This window comes from Mytilus californianus, unplaced genomic scaffold (genome assembly GCF_021869535.1).
Source record: "Mytilus californianus isolate M0D057914Y unplaced genomic scaffold, xbMytCali1.0.p SCAF_2, whole genome shotgun sequence".
In the NCBI taxonomy this organism is placed as follows: Eukaryota; Metazoa; Mollusca; class Bivalvia; order Mytilida; family Mytilidae; genus Mytilus; species Mytilus californianus.
In genome coordinates this window covers 97299013-97314671 of record NW_026262668.1, presented here as the reverse complement: position 1 = coordinate 97314671, position 15659 = coordinate 97299013, and the positions used below count along the sequence as shown (strand labels likewise).

Below are 15659 nucleotides of genomic sequence, written 5' to 3'. Positions count from 1 at the left end.
ACTTCGTTTAACATAGGACCCTATGACGTTACGCACGATATTGCGTTTCATTTGGTAACGTCAAAATTTGACGTTTTACGCAGAATATCGAGGATATTTTTTTTCGTTGGCAAATTTTTTTCTGCACATCAATATGAAAACTTCTAAATGTTTGGTTTTTACTGAATATGCATGAAATATTTCCCACTGGAAGTTACGCAAGCAACAAACAACACGATATATGTATTTGAGTAATATAATAGGGTCTATATAAAAATAAGAAGATGTGGTATGATTGCCAATGAGACCACCCTCTACCAGACACCAAATCACATAAAACGAAATAACATGCAATATTTCCCCATTTAAATCCGAGAATAAGGAGGAAGATGTCCATTTGCTTTAATAAAAAAGTGTGTGGAGGATTACAAGTTAAAAAGGCCCTACTTAAAAAGTTAACTTGACATTTTTTGATATCGGAACTATTAAACTAAGAAATACCGGTAAAACTGTTGTCAGAAAAAAATCGTTATATTCATCCCATATGCTTACAAACTTTGTAAGGTTTCAAGCACAATAATTTTATTTTTACTTTCAATTTCTATTCATATGAATCGTATTGCAGAGAAATAACAAATCGCAGTTTAACGCCTCACAAATTTGAAAATAAATGGCTGATTTGTTATCCTCTCGTAATACAGCCTTTTCACGACTTTAGAACCTCGACTAAATGAACAACCCAAGTCATCGGAAATATTTCTGTTATAGTTTGTGGTCTTCTTGATCTATTACTACTCACAAGGAATTATATATTTAAAAGGAATGGAAACGCGACCGACTTCAAAGAAAATTGTATGATGCATCTCTAACTTGGGTGGTGTGTTAATTACATCCCGTCGCTCTAACTGGCTCATTACTTATCTGGCAGAAGTTATCGAACTTGGTCATTTAATCATGAAATGAAACAAGAAATTGTCTATTTAGATATACAATTCCTTAAATGAAATAAACAGAAAATACAACCTTAAACAAAGTTACTTCTGAAAAACATTTTTTTCTTGTACCTCCTCTTGATATTTCACGATGGTATGCAACAATTAAGATCAATTAATAGTTGAAATCTGACATATTTTAATACGAGTTTTTAAAAAGATTTAAGGTAATGCAAAAAGTTAAAAAATAACTTTTCAATTTTGGAATATGACTGGAATAGAAAAGTATAAAGGAAGAAGTACGTGAACAGATGTAGTATTTTGTCTAGATAAAAGAACTTAGATAATAGGTGTTATAATAAACACCGGTATGGGATATCAAATTTGCAGGTATAATCTAGCATGTATCATTGAACAGCAAATTTTTGTCGTATATATATTTAAGCAGGAACAGTGTATACATTTTTGTACTAACTATAGGCTGTCCCTGATTTAAGGTGTCAAAAAGAAATCACGCCGAGCTCACCTGTTAATAAATGCTAAATTATGCCGTGGTGCAATAATTTTTTTAATTAGAAACAGTTAAAACTTTCCGACATTCGCATATTATTTATTTTAACACCGAAGGAATATTTTGCTACCTCTAGACTACTGCTCTTCTAGCAAAAAAAAAGGAAGGAACTGTTTTGCTTTTAAGCTTGTGGAAATTTGCTGCAAAGCTTAATAATGGCAAACTACAATACCAAACAACGATTAAGTATAAAAATAGTATTTGACAAAAGATAAATGATTAAAATCGTGTATAAAACGGCACAATCAATCTCAATCGGAAGTCTTATATACATTTCTTGCCTGTAATTTCCGACTTCGTCGGTGTGGAACTTGACTGAACAAAATGGCGTCAATGTGAACTATAAACATGGGATTTTGAAAAATCATAGCAAATTCGTTTTTATCACCATTTTCATAAAACCAACACTATGTGATAGAAAAAAGATTAAGCTTTTAAGTTGTATGTCAATGTGACATCTATTTCAAGTAGTTATTTAACCCTTACCAAAATACGAAGTGTCGATGTATTTATTGACGCACTACTTCAAATTTTCAACATGTTTCGAAATAAAATCATTTACATTGTACCAATTACATTTAGCATTCGTAATTTAGACCAATCTGTAGAAAAATATTCCTTCTTTAAAATGATATCTCATTTTCTCACTTTGTTCTTTCTACTTTCCAATATTTAAAAGAAATCGTAGTACACTCCCAGATTGATAGACATATTTTGACAGAATAATGAAATTCAAAACTGAAATTTCGAAAAATCGTAGAAAATTCAGAAATTTTACTAGAAACTTAAAAAATGGGCTAAATGATAGAATAAGGTTTCAGCCTCATAATGATATCAACTGTTTTGTTTTGCACTTCGTAGTTGTCGAGCTTTTAGAAAAAAATATACAATTCCTTGCTACTCATAATCTATATCGTCTGCCAAAACCCTAATTATCATGTCCTTTTCAACAATGTCTTCGATTATATTATAATTTGTATCGCAATGGTCATCATTTTTCTTTCCTGACTTTTGAATCAATTTGACTTTTTTGAAATTTCCTATAAATTGCGCTTTCTCGCAATCGTATATTGCTCTATTAAATCAGTTATTACAATTGTAACACGATAAGTCTCGGACAAGAAGATTTGTAACAAAATTTGTGGATATTATTTGGTGTATTTTGCGAGTGTGTTCTACGGGTTTACAATTTATATTACAACAAAGGTTCTACGACTTCCTCTATCATAGAAAACCGTCCGATATGATACAACCAAGGGCGCTAAAAGTTGAGTTAAACACCAAAATACAAATGTAACAAAAAATTCAATTTAATTTTAAAAGACATAAATAGCGTCCCGAATCGACAACGTTCAAAGTGTAAGAAAATCATGCAGTGGACAAAATTGCAAGACATTGGATTTGTTTAAAAACGAAGTCGTTTTGACTAAGCAAATTGTCAAAAAGTATGTAACTGTTTTGAAAGGTTAAAGTACAATTACGGAAAAGCACTATTTAGTATGCAACAAATCGAAATTTTTAATAAATGACGTCGCAACTGACAGCTTACATGTAAAAAGCCGCGAAATTCGACATTGGACATTCTTGCAAGACATTTGCCAGAAGCCGTTGTATTTTTATTTGTGTTGTGAGTGCTGTAAAAATTTGGTTTTGAAATGGTTTATTTATGTACTTTTGAAAGCATGATTTATGAAAACGAAATTTCATATAATCTTATATTAAAATAAGAACCTATAAATTTTGATATCTTACCATTTTCCGAAATCTGACAATGGTGAAGATTATTCATTTTTGGAAAAAAATAGCTTTGGCCTTTGCATCAACGCAAATTTAGTAATTACGTAATACTTTATATATGACGCATATCATTCATGCGAGTTTTTGCGTATTTGACACTGTTTCAAAGAGCACAAACACCCCTATAAAAGTTATTATGCGTATAGTCTGTTACATCTGACAGTCATAATTTTTACGTTTTGCCAATATTTTTGTCCTTATTCTAGACTATTGTAAAATATTATAAAGGAATTTGTTGATTTTTTTAAAACAGTAATACCTGCCTAGTCTATGAATATAAATCTTATATAGCTTAACTCCTTAAATAAAAAGCTGTTTATCAGTGTGTACTGGACTGGTTGGTTTCACGGTATTGACGCAATAACGTGCGTAAAGTCTATGGACAATACATACAAATGTCTTCTTTTGGAGAACCACTGATTGGAATAAAACCAAACATGGCATGAATGTTCAATATGAGGAGCTGACCAAGTGTTGTTACTTTGAAGCCGATCCATCATCCAAGATGGCCGCCAGAGGGGGGTCGGGACTTAGTTTAACATAGAGCGGCCTATGGGAAATACATACAAATGTCTTCTTTTAGAGAACCAGTGAATGGAATGAAATAAAACATGGCATGAATGTTCCTTATGAGGTGCTGACCAAGTGTTGTAACTTTGTAGCCGATCCATCATCCAAGATGGCCGCCAGCGGGGGACTTCGTTTAACATAGGACCCTATGGACAATACATACAAATGTCTTCTTTAAGAGAACCACTGAATGAAATGAAACCAAACATGGCATGAATGTTCCTTATGAGGTGCTGACCAAGTGTTGTTACTTTGTAGCTGATTTGTCATTGTCCTTATAAAGTCATGTTCTACAATTTCAATGAATTTATTGGTAATTTCTGTAAACTTTACAAAAAGTCTTCTATACTTTTGATTAAATTACGGGGCCAATATTAAACCAACTGTGGCCTCAATCATTATTACGGTATCTATTATGATTTTAATCTATTTTTACATGATTTCCAAAACTAAAGTAAAATCAGGTGAGCGACACAGGCTCTCGGAAGCCTCTACTTAAATGATTGGTACGCTCTCAAAGGTGTTAGCAAAATACAAATAAGCGATCCCCGATCTTTCCCGTTAAGGCATATCAAATTAATAAATATATTATATTTGTTTTTTTCTGCAAACATTGAGAATAATCTACCTCCAATCAATTTTAGGAGCCTTTCCAAATAGTAATGCAGAACGTCATTTTGTATTAGGAAAAACAAATATATTTTTGTTTACACTCTATACCGGTCATTGAAATGATTGCGCAATCTGCCTTTTGTTAAAACGGTAAATATTTTCGATTTCTCTACAATGTTAAAAGTTTTGACAAATATCTTCATTTTTGTTCTTTTAATTCATAAATGGATTAAAAACTAACCTTGCAATTTGTCTTCTCGGTAAAATTTCTTTCACGATCCGAGACCAGATCTGATCTTTACGCGATCGCAATACATGACAACCGTTACTATCATTTGCCTCGATAACCGAATCACGAAGGCCGTGTCTATACTCTAGTCCCAAACTATTTGTCCAAGAATATATTCAAATAAGAAACTAAATATGTATACGGTGCCGATGGAGGCAAGCTTGGTCTAGCTATAGCTCATCACTGTACATCGTTTCACTGAAACATATATATCTGATAAACAAACAAAAAATGATTAGGTATAATCAAAAATTTAATTAACATCTGTCCTTCAATTCTAGCAGGTTGGTAAAGGTTCAGTTAATTCAAACACTTTATTGTTGATAGTTTGTATCATCAGTGGACTTCTGTTCTGTCGTTTTATTAAGCGACTAGGACGTATATGTTCTTTTTGCATTCTCTCAAGAGCCACCTTCTTTCCTCGTTGCATTTCACCCGCCTTCTTAAGTCTAATAACTTCAGTTTTGTTCCTAAGTTTCTCAGCCCTGATGGATACATTTTCTAAATATTCTTTATGTCGAAGCCTAGCTTCAAGAATGCGCTGCTCTGTTCGTCTACCAGATTCTCTGAGTTTTACCTTATTCTTTGGTAACCAGATTAGTTTTTGTTCTTCTCCATCTTCTGTTCGTTGTTTCTTTTGCCGTTTTCTTTCAGTTGTTTCACATGCTTTACAAATTTCTTCAAAAAATGCTTTTGACAAGTTTCCAGAGAATAATAGCTTTACCAGATACGGTGTTCCATACGACCACAGATTCGAACAATCCTTCATCTGACGAGTGTTGTCATTATCGGATGTATACAACGACGTCAATGTCGGGAACTTCTTCTGAAAATGTTTAACAGTTACTCGGAAATCTTGTTTAGTTTCTTGTATATTTGATGTTGGCTTTTTAAGATAAAATTTCGGTATACGTGGTGATGACGGTATAACTAGAGACGGCAGAGTCTGTACACATGCCGTCATACCAGATTACTTGTTCCAACAATCATCACAGGTCTCCATGCATTCTACTATGTGTCGTTGTTACGGTTGCAACGTCACTGTGGAACCAAGGATAACTCGCATTAACTTTAATGTCTGTTCACTTATAACATACATGTCTAAAACTTTCCGTTGATATACTAATACATTATTACATACTAAGGTTCCAATTCCCTCTTGCAAATTTTACCATTTATTAGATATTTTTTATGTCTCTTCAAGGGGTAAGGCTCGATCGTCAAGTATTTATACATCTCTGCATGGCTTTTGAATTGTTCGATTTGAACGTTCCTGATGAAGGTAAATACAGAAAAGCGCAACGGACGCACGAAACTTACCATCAATTAATAAGAGATAATTTGTTAAATCTGTTAATTTAATTTTATTCTCAAATTCTGCCTAGAATTATTTTAAATTGCCATCATGGTTTTGATCGGGGTCTTCTAGTAGTGGGATTTTTTTTTTCTTCAAGTTTTTATTTGGCTTCGACCACGCATACCCTTTACTCTATGTGATCTTTTTAAAAAAACGTAAACCTATGGCAAATACTATTATTATTATTATTACTTATCATATAGCACATGTCATATAATTATTGTTTAGGGTTTGAGCATTGAGATTTGAGAAATTCTATATATCAAACATACAAAAACTTATTTGACGAATACACTAAATAAGTATCTGATTATTCAGCAAAAGTGTCTAAACACTTGATTCAGATGGCGTATCTATATCTCTTGTGTCATCATTTTTGGTTTCAAACTTCATTTTAATGTTTGTTTAGCTGTTTGTTTGTTGGACATGAAGAACGACAATGTCGGGGACTGGTGGTTTGATGTCGTACTTTTGCCGGTTTTCTAGAAGCTTTTCTGGTAATACCCCTTTCCAAATAATAAAAACACTGATAATACTAATAGATGTTTCCTTTTATGATTAATCGCAAAACTCATAATTTAGTATATATATCAATGGTTTAAGATACTGAATATTTGGGAGTCGAGTGTGGCATTTTTTACATGTCTTTACGTGAATAATTTCCTGTATGACCTAGAGGTGCGAACTTAGGCGACCACACCCTACGCTTTCGTCTACAATAGAAAAAAAAAATCTTTTTTGGCACTACAGACATACTTTGTTTTTGTCTCGCTCGGTTCGGCCCAATATGTTAAGATTCAATCCTAAGTTTCAAGATATTCTTCCGTTGAGGCAAGCAATTCGATAAAGGAGAGGAACAATGTGCTGAAATTTAATGAAGGTATAGTAGATGTCAAAGTGACCATAACCGGCATATATATATATCCAAATAAACTAAAAGTTCCATGAAATCACAAAAATACTTCCCCACTTGAAGCTCTAGATCAACTTCTGTTGCAATATCTTTTTAAATAATAATGATAATGATAATGGAAATAGAAATCGTATGCATGTATTTTTTGTTATAAAGAATAAAAGTAAATTGAGAAATGTTGGAAAAGGGGGGAGGGGGTAGTCCATGTCTTTGGAAGGGGTGTCTTGAACTTATTTTCCTTCTTAAGGGTGGGAACCTGACAAAAAAACAGAAATTCCAATCCCCCCTCCCCCTCCCTCCCTGAAAAACGAAAAACAATCACTGAGGATATATTTGACCCGATGTAGGCACATATCAGTCAAATTATATGTAACCGGAAATGTGTTTGCTTACATCCCTTTACAAACCTTTACAATTAATCACGATTAAAATCATGTCATTCAGGACTAAAGAAAATACTTATTAGTATTTCGTTTCAGTCATTTCGTTTTATATATAAAAAAAATAGATCTTTGGTTTAGAGTTAGATTGATCCCGGTTCTGAATGTTCTGAATGCTGACTGTTTACCGGGATTATTATATTAGTAATTTATTTTTCGTTAGCCTTAGTGATAATTCTAACGATATACTAGTTATCGCAAATTTAATTGTATCTTATAATACAACTTTCTTCAAAGTAATTTATGATAGTAATTTTTAAATTTTTTCAATGAGATAAGCGGCTAACTTTCACTTTCGTTTTGATCATGTGCGATGACTCTCGTTGTGAAAAACTTGCAAAAAGTTGTTGATTTTAACATTGGTTTACTGGAAAACCATGTGATGTTATTGAGAAGGTTGATGGACATAACTTCTTTCGATTTAGCTATTGTTTGTTATGACAAGAAATCAATTCATAGACTGAATAAGACTTACAGAGGTGTGGATGAATCAACAGATGTTTTAGCTTTTCCTTTTATAGAGGTAAGAGTTAAGAGTTTTTTTAAATTTCTGTATAAAAAATGTTAGCAGCTTTGTTTTTCAATGATATTCTGGGGAAAAGTAAATAAAAATTTCAGGTGCCTTTAGCCTAATAGAGTTTGCTTATTGTGGTGTTTGTCTGTCCCGGTTTAGTTCAATTTTGCGTGAAGGTCACAAATCTAAAAAACTGAAAATCATAGAGGAATTATCCTTTGTCATTTGGTGCACCGTGTTTAGTGACGAAGGTCCACATTAGCTTACACTGGTTTTCACTTTACAAATGAATGGCTCATAGCCTTTGCTGGCTTAGTTTTGAGTTAAACCTCACTTTAACCTGATCTACGTACCTTGAATTCCATGATATAGGAATGGACATTTGTCAGTGGATTCGTCATGTTTAAAGACCAAGGTCCTCATTAAGATAAGGGTTCATTGACCTTTATTTTAAGCATTAATGGTTTTGGCTTATTTTTAAATTAAGCCCGTTATAATGTTTATGCATGTTAGATCTTTGCAACTCAGTACGTCAAATCAAAGGTCTGGAATGATTTTTTTTTCTCAGTTGGTGCATTAGGTTCAGTGAAGAAGGTTAACACTGAAAGTAGACCAATTGGAGCAGTAGCAGTACTAAAAGTATACCTTGACATTCATTTTACTCATCAGTGGCTTCTGATTAAGATTGTCCAGTTACGTTAAGGACAAGATTGGTCAGTTATTACATCATGTCAAGTAACGCAGGTATACGTAAAGGGAGGCATGACCTTTTATTTTACGCTTGAAATGATTTTAGTTGTTTAGTCTTGCGTTAAGGTTTACATAAAGAAACTACAAATCATTAAGGACTGATATCTTGTCATTTTAAACATCATATTTAGTAATCACTTTACTTAGCTGTAAAGGTAGCTGGGGTGTCTTAATGTTCCTGACGATAGATTTATCTTAAACTTCAGTAAAAGACTTCTGGGTCGATGTTCTTTCAAATTTCTATAAAAAAAACTGGGGGTCACGGATCTTGTTTTTGTTGTTGTTGAAATACCTTGAAATTAACGAAATCGGGGTTATTTTATATTGGTTATATAGAAGTAACTTATTTTTTGCTTATTGAGGAAACATTAAACGATAGAATTTGCTAAAATTCGATGAGATAATTTCTTTTCATTAATACTTCTAATATCAAATAAAAAAAGGGGGTCACGGGACTTATTTTCTTGAAATATCCAAAATACACAAATTGTTCTATCAAATTCAATGTGAATATCTGCCCTTGATTTTAAAAGGATTTTTTTATGAATTTTTTTAACTCTACAACACTCAGTTTTTTGAAAGTTTAATCCAACATTTCAAGTTTAAGATATTTTTGTTGTATAATGAATGATACTTGGTAAAATATTTTAAAAACAAAAATGTAGTTTTGCAACATGCCCAAATGGGATGTTCAGAAAAAGACACCCGATCTACCTTAACCTGACCTTCATTAATGATTTTTTTTCTTCTTCAAATAATCAAATAACAGAGAAGGGGATTAGCTGACTCCATTTATTTCTGATAGAGAGAAACATAAAAGATATAGTTGACGGTTACACGTCAATAAGCCAGCAACACAGAGATACAAGTTACACAAAGTAGAGATCTAGAAAAGTCTAGAGTTCCTCGACACTAAAAAATCAACTCAATTAGTCCAAAGTAAAGGTAAAGGAGAACGATACCAATGGAATATTTGTACTCACTAGTCGAAGACAAACTGGAAAATGCCATGACAAAAACAAACGAAAAACGGGGGGAAAAAAACCAACAGTCTACAAAACAACATAGAAAAGTCAAGACTGAGCAACACGAACCCTACAAAACTGGGAGGGGGGATCACGTGCTCTGGATGGATAAGCAGATGAATTGTGAAAATTCCATGTACGAGTCTGTGTAAATTATTATGATAGTTATGGTCGTTTGTGGTTTGTTCAGTCCATGTAGTTACATCTTGAAATTGCTTTTGAAATATTAATATTTCTGTAATGAGCATTTGCTGACCTTATTTCAGAATAAAGTCTACACATGAATGGTAAGAACTCTCAAGCAGTCATCCTATATAGCTATTGTTTCTTAGCTTAGAAACAGATTACATATACTGTTATTAGGTTATGATTATTACTTAATAACAGAGTTTTTTTTTTTAAATGACATATATATATAAAATTATACAAGCAAGCAACAGTAACTCCTTGGCTATGGGGATTAATTTTACTCTTCACTCTGATATTCTGAAATGTGTATGCTATTACCGAAGATATAATCAAGGAAAGTGGAAATACATGTTTTGATAGAAGGCTTGCGTTGAAGTAGATCATATGTTTAATTTTTCAGGTATTCAAGCCAGGTGTTCTTCCATTTATAAAAGATCCCGAAGAAAGGATTCTCGGTGATATCGTACTAGGCATACCGTATATAAAGGAAAATCTAGGAGAGAAAGAGAAACTAGAAGAGGTTTTACCGGTTAGATCATTAGACTTTAGCTTTAAGATCACCATATAAAAATAGAATTATAAGTTTTCGATCTTTACGTCAAAAATCCGATTTAAGGCATTTTTGCATAATCAATGTTTCGTCCCACGTGTGATGGTATTGAATGTGACCTATAATATACCAGTTTTTTACCACCATTGTCGTCCTCTCAGGGTGATTTAATGTCATTTTCGTAATATCTGTCATTAGATTATGTACTTTTGTAAAGGATGTTTTTTTTACTTTCAATCACGCTCAAAGGAATATAGCATTGTTAACAAAGGTGTCTGATATATAATAACGGTTTCATCTGTCCCATAAGTATGCATGGGACGAATCAGGGCCCAGATTTATATTTTATATATATATAAGACGATTTTAAAAGTTGTTAACATTTCCCAAATACTCTGGTTTTCAACAAATTTGATTTTCTAACTCAACTTTTAGTCTGAATGAAAAACCCGTGACGATTTGAATAAATGAAACTAAAATTGAGAATGGAAATGGGGAATATGTCAGAGACAAAAACACGACCTCAGAGCAGACAACAGCTGAAGGCCACTAAACTCCAAAACATATAAATGAACTAAAATTAAAAAACATACAAGACTAACAAAGGCCAGAGGCTCCTGACTTGGGACAGGCGCAAACTGAATGCGGCGGGGTATGTTTTGGATGTTTGAAAAAAATAACATATTATTGTTATAATATTTTTGCTAAAATTGTCACTGATTTTTTGTGTATAATTATACAGTCACTTGATCTCTAAAATAATAGTGCAATAAGAAATTTCATGTGACTAATCAGGTGCGGGTCGCCGAATAGTTTTGTTTTAAAACTTTTCATCTCAATTTGTGGCAGCAACTGCCCCCTGTATGAATTTCTTGGGGCTCCAGTTCCCCCATTTTGAAAATCTTGGGGCCCCGGTTCCCCTTTTGAAAATCCGGTATCCACCACTGTTCATAATAAGTTGTGTAAATAAATGATATCAAATTATTTGTTTTTTTCTGACAGGTTATGGTTACCCACGGAATCTGTCATCTGATTGGATACGACCACGAAGATGAGGTTCAGTGGAAACAAATGTACCAAAAAGAACTTAACATACTTCAGAAATTTAACAATCAGACCGGTTATTACTGCAAACCATTATTAGGCGTGGGACACTTTATTCAATGAACTGGGATTTCCTTGCAGAACGCAAGGGACCTGTTTGGTCATAGATCATCCTACTCTTCTTGGATAATGTCCGATGAAAGCCACGAGAGGCGAGACATTTTCTTACGGCTAACAGTAATATTGACAATTTTGTGTTAATTTCTTTTTCAACAAGGTCAACCAACATTTTAGAACTTTTTTGCGTAGCTTATAATATGATCTTATCGGCCAATTTGTGTCACCTTACCTTGATTTTATTTGCGTGGTTATATTTGGTATGCATAATTACTGATCAACATGAATGCTAAGAATGAGGCCAAGTAAACCACATGTTCTAACTAAGTGTGTCAATTTTTAGTATGTGGAATGTTCTGAAAGAGGTACATGTCAAATGGACTTGACCAACCTTAAATTTAAGTATAGGTTGGATTGTATAACCTCACTGTTGAAAACAATAAAAAGCATTATTATGACAGAACTAGTATGATTTTGTTGCCCATTGTAGTTTGGTAAAATACTTTCATTGGTAATTATCTAGACTATCGTTAAAATGTAGATAACAGAAATGTTATCTGATCGACACCTTGCAAATATAATTTCACTTACAACGGTGCCAGGGGTTGTCCTTAAATCGCAGTAAGACTTATTTTTTTGCTCAGTGTTGTAGGCCTCATTATGACTTAGAGATCATTGCCAAGAATCTGTCCGGTTTAAGGGAGATAACCCAATTTGAAAACAATTATTTGTATCGACAAGGACGATAACCCGTCCTCGCTCCATATGGGGTCACTTGCCAATTTGACATATGCGATAAGACGCACAATTAGGGGTTAAACACCCGCTGGTCTGTAAAGATAACTTCAGTGAAAACCAATACCAGATGTTATCGATAAAATAATTTTGAATCATGTTTTCTGTATTTTGGTGTAGTTTGTAAAATTAATTGAAGGCCGGAGTTCCTATTCGATCTTTGTTGAAACCTGGGACTACTGATTTAGTGTATTAGTCCCAGTTGAAACATTGAAACGGCATGAGATGTTTTACCCAAATTGGTAAATGAAAAATGCATATAAATAAAAATAGATATTCTTTTTCAAAATGAATTGAGCATCAAACTGACTGAAATGTAATTGAAATTTTAGTTCAACTATTTCACATATAATTGGCCGAAAAGCCGTTGACTTACGGTTCTTTTTTTATATATATATAAAACGGGTACTTCGAGAATTCGGAATGTCTGTCATTTTATTTAATTCTAAACATCCATTGACAGTTCATAATTATTGAATTTAACAGTATACATTGAGTGAGGATAACAGCACAATTCCTAGAGTTAAATGAACTGTTGTTGGTTAATGTCTGTCATATTTGTTTTTCGTAAATTGTTTTGTTATAAATTAGGTCGTTAGTTTTCTCAATTGAATAGTTTCATATTTTTCATGTTGGGGCCTTTTATAACCGACTATATGGTATGCATTTTTCTCACCGTTGAAGGCCATACGGTTGCCTATAATTGATTACGTCCACTTCATTTGAACTTTGGTGGATAGTTGTCTTATTGGCAATCATACCACATCTCTTTATTTTTATATGTATGTTGGATGTGTACTGGTAGATAATTTATCTTCAGATCGGTACTTTAGATCTTTTGTCTTCTTTAGATAGTTTTTTTGTGCCCATCTGACAAAGAAGCATTTTCCTACTAATTTCAACAGTTTGGTCTTGTGTTGTGCTTTTATACCACTGCCCCAGGTTCAGTGGGATTAAGATAGATTTGAGCACTCACAAGCATGTTTAACCCCGCCGGTTTATACTTCTGTTTTAAGTCGGGAACAAATTACTTGTGATTATGTGGTTGTCGTTTCTTGCTGTCTGAAATATTTATTTTCTTGTTGTTATTGTTTTAGCATAAACTAGTTCGTTGGTTTTTTTCCCGTTTTAATTTTTTCGACAATTAACATGAGATCTGTCAAAACATGTTAACCCCGCCGCATTTTTGCGCCTTTCCCAGGTCAGGAACCTCTAACCTTTGTGTGGTTTTTTTTTTAATTTTGCTTCATTTATATGTTTCGGAGTTTGGTGTGGCGTTCTTTTCGCCGAACTAGTATACATTATTGTGTAGGGGCCAGCTGAAGCCCGCCTGCGTGTGCGGGATATTCTCGCGCTGCGTTGAAGACCCAATTTGGTGGCTTTAGGCTGTTTTCTGCTCTTTGGTCGGGTTGTTGTCTCTTTTAACACATTTCCCGTTTCAATTCTCAATTCTATCCTACAAAGCTTACTATACGATATGGGTTTAGCTCATTGATAGAGGCCGTACAGATACTTATAGTTGCTTTCAACCACGTCCTTTGGTCTATGGTGACAAGTTGTCTCATTGCCAATTTTACCACATCGTCTTATTTTGTAAATTATTGTCATGATGATTTATTTCTAAGTAAAACCAGAGCCATATATATATATACATATATATATATATACAAGTCTAAATTGAAAACAACGTTCAAACCTATGATTGCGTTGGATAAAAACCTCAATTTTTATACGTGTGCATGCAAAAACAAATTTCTTGTTAGAGGGGTCTAAATACAGCACAAACAACATTTTCCAAAAGACCAAAAAAGTGAAAAAGTATATTTTAACAAAACGCATTTGACTAACAGGTCGAACAACAAATGTTCTTAAACCCTGCTGACTGCCATTGGCGATTGCCAAATAAACGGATCACAAGGTGTAATAAATGGATCTTAATTAAAAATTTCATACCAAACAGAAAACAATAAACTTGCGGCAAAGATGGTATACCGCAAACAAAGGTGCAAAGATTTTTGTACACCATATCCATATATATATATATAATATATGTAGCTCTAGTTAAACCATAATTTATGAAGGAACGGGGGTTTTAAAGCTTTTCATACATTGTACATTATGATAGCCAATTTATTCAGTTAAAGCTTACAGAACCCTGTATTATCTTGTGAATTTTGTGGGTGGAGGGTAGGTTATCTCGTGGATATTTACCTAATATCTCACATTATATAAACATCTACGACGTAAACAATAGAAGTTAAACAAGAAACAGAAAACACACAAGCTTCCAGCATCGTTTCAACCATATATCCACAGGTATATACCCTGAAGCTGACATGTTAATTGTCATACATGTACAAGTACCTGTTCAAAGCTAACAATCTTTACCGTTTTGTGAACAAATTATTGATTTTTTATTTAATATTGTTTCGATTCAATAAATTTTAATTGAGACGAAAAGCTAGTGATAAAAAATTGACAAAAGGAATTTAATAAAAGTTGTTTTTTGTTGTTGTTTTTTTTTCATTTTATACACTTTTTTGTGATCAACAAGTTTCTTTTTGACGGCGAATGTACAATTTAAGTAATGAAAGAATTTCAAAACTATTTAACGGGTCTTGAAAGGTGCAAACTTTCCAATTTATTGTGCGCACATATTATTATTCGTGTATTTAGTTTCAAGAAATTAAATAACAGAAACTCGGTTTGATGTAAAATATATTATTAGATTTCATCTTGCCGTATCAAGTGGTCGAATTCGTGAAGTTTTCTAAATGTTTTTTTATGCACTCTTTAAAGTGCGACGAAATGGAATTGTTCTCCTATATGATTGTGTATTCAAATCGTGTTAAAATTGCCTCAAAAAATGATTATCTAGGGATTAAGAAAACGAGCCAGTTGTCTGATTGACAATCATACAACATCTTCTTATTTTTTTTTAAATAAATGTGAATAGAAACCATTTGATGCCATTGAAAAAAAATATGATTGTGTATTGATAAATCATTCAGATGAGCAAGCATTTATTTAAAATAATTAATGCGTTTTAGATTTTGATTGCATTCTTATGATATATTTATTAATTTTCGGTTATAACCACGTGAAAACAGAAACAAAAAATAACTTAAAATCTAATCATCTTCAACAAGGATTTGTATAGTGAGATATACAAATCCTTGTCTTAAATTATAAAAAAAAACGTTAATTATAATTAT

At 32.9% G+C, this 15659-nt stretch overlaps 2 protein-coding genes across 2 annotated transcripts; one reads left to right on the top strand and one right to left on the bottom strand.

The window, feature by feature from the left end:
* Nucleotides 1–5002: 5002 nt before the first annotated feature.
* Nucleotides 5003–5768, bottom strand: LOC127730490 (uncharacterized). Its single transcript, XM_052238919.1, has one exon. It carries the CDS (start codon nt 5712–5714, stop codon nt 5028–5030), a length of 687 nt encoding a protein of 228 aa, XP_052094879.1. The 5' UTR covers nt 5715–5768; the 3' UTR covers nt 5003–5027.
* Nucleotides 5769–7721: 1953 nt separating this feature from the next.
* On the top strand, nt 7722–12112 carry LOC127730493 (endoribonuclease YbeY-like). Its single transcript, XM_052238923.1, has 3 exons — nt 7722–7983; nt 10339–10467; nt 11491–12112. The coding sequence occupies exons 1-3, from the start codon at nt 7774–7776 to the stop codon at nt 11653–11655; spliced, it is 504 nt and encodes a 167-aa protein (XP_052094883.1). The 5' UTR covers nt 7722–7773; the 3' UTR covers nt 11656–12112.
* The last annotated feature ends 3547 nt before the right edge of the window (nt 12113–15659 follow it).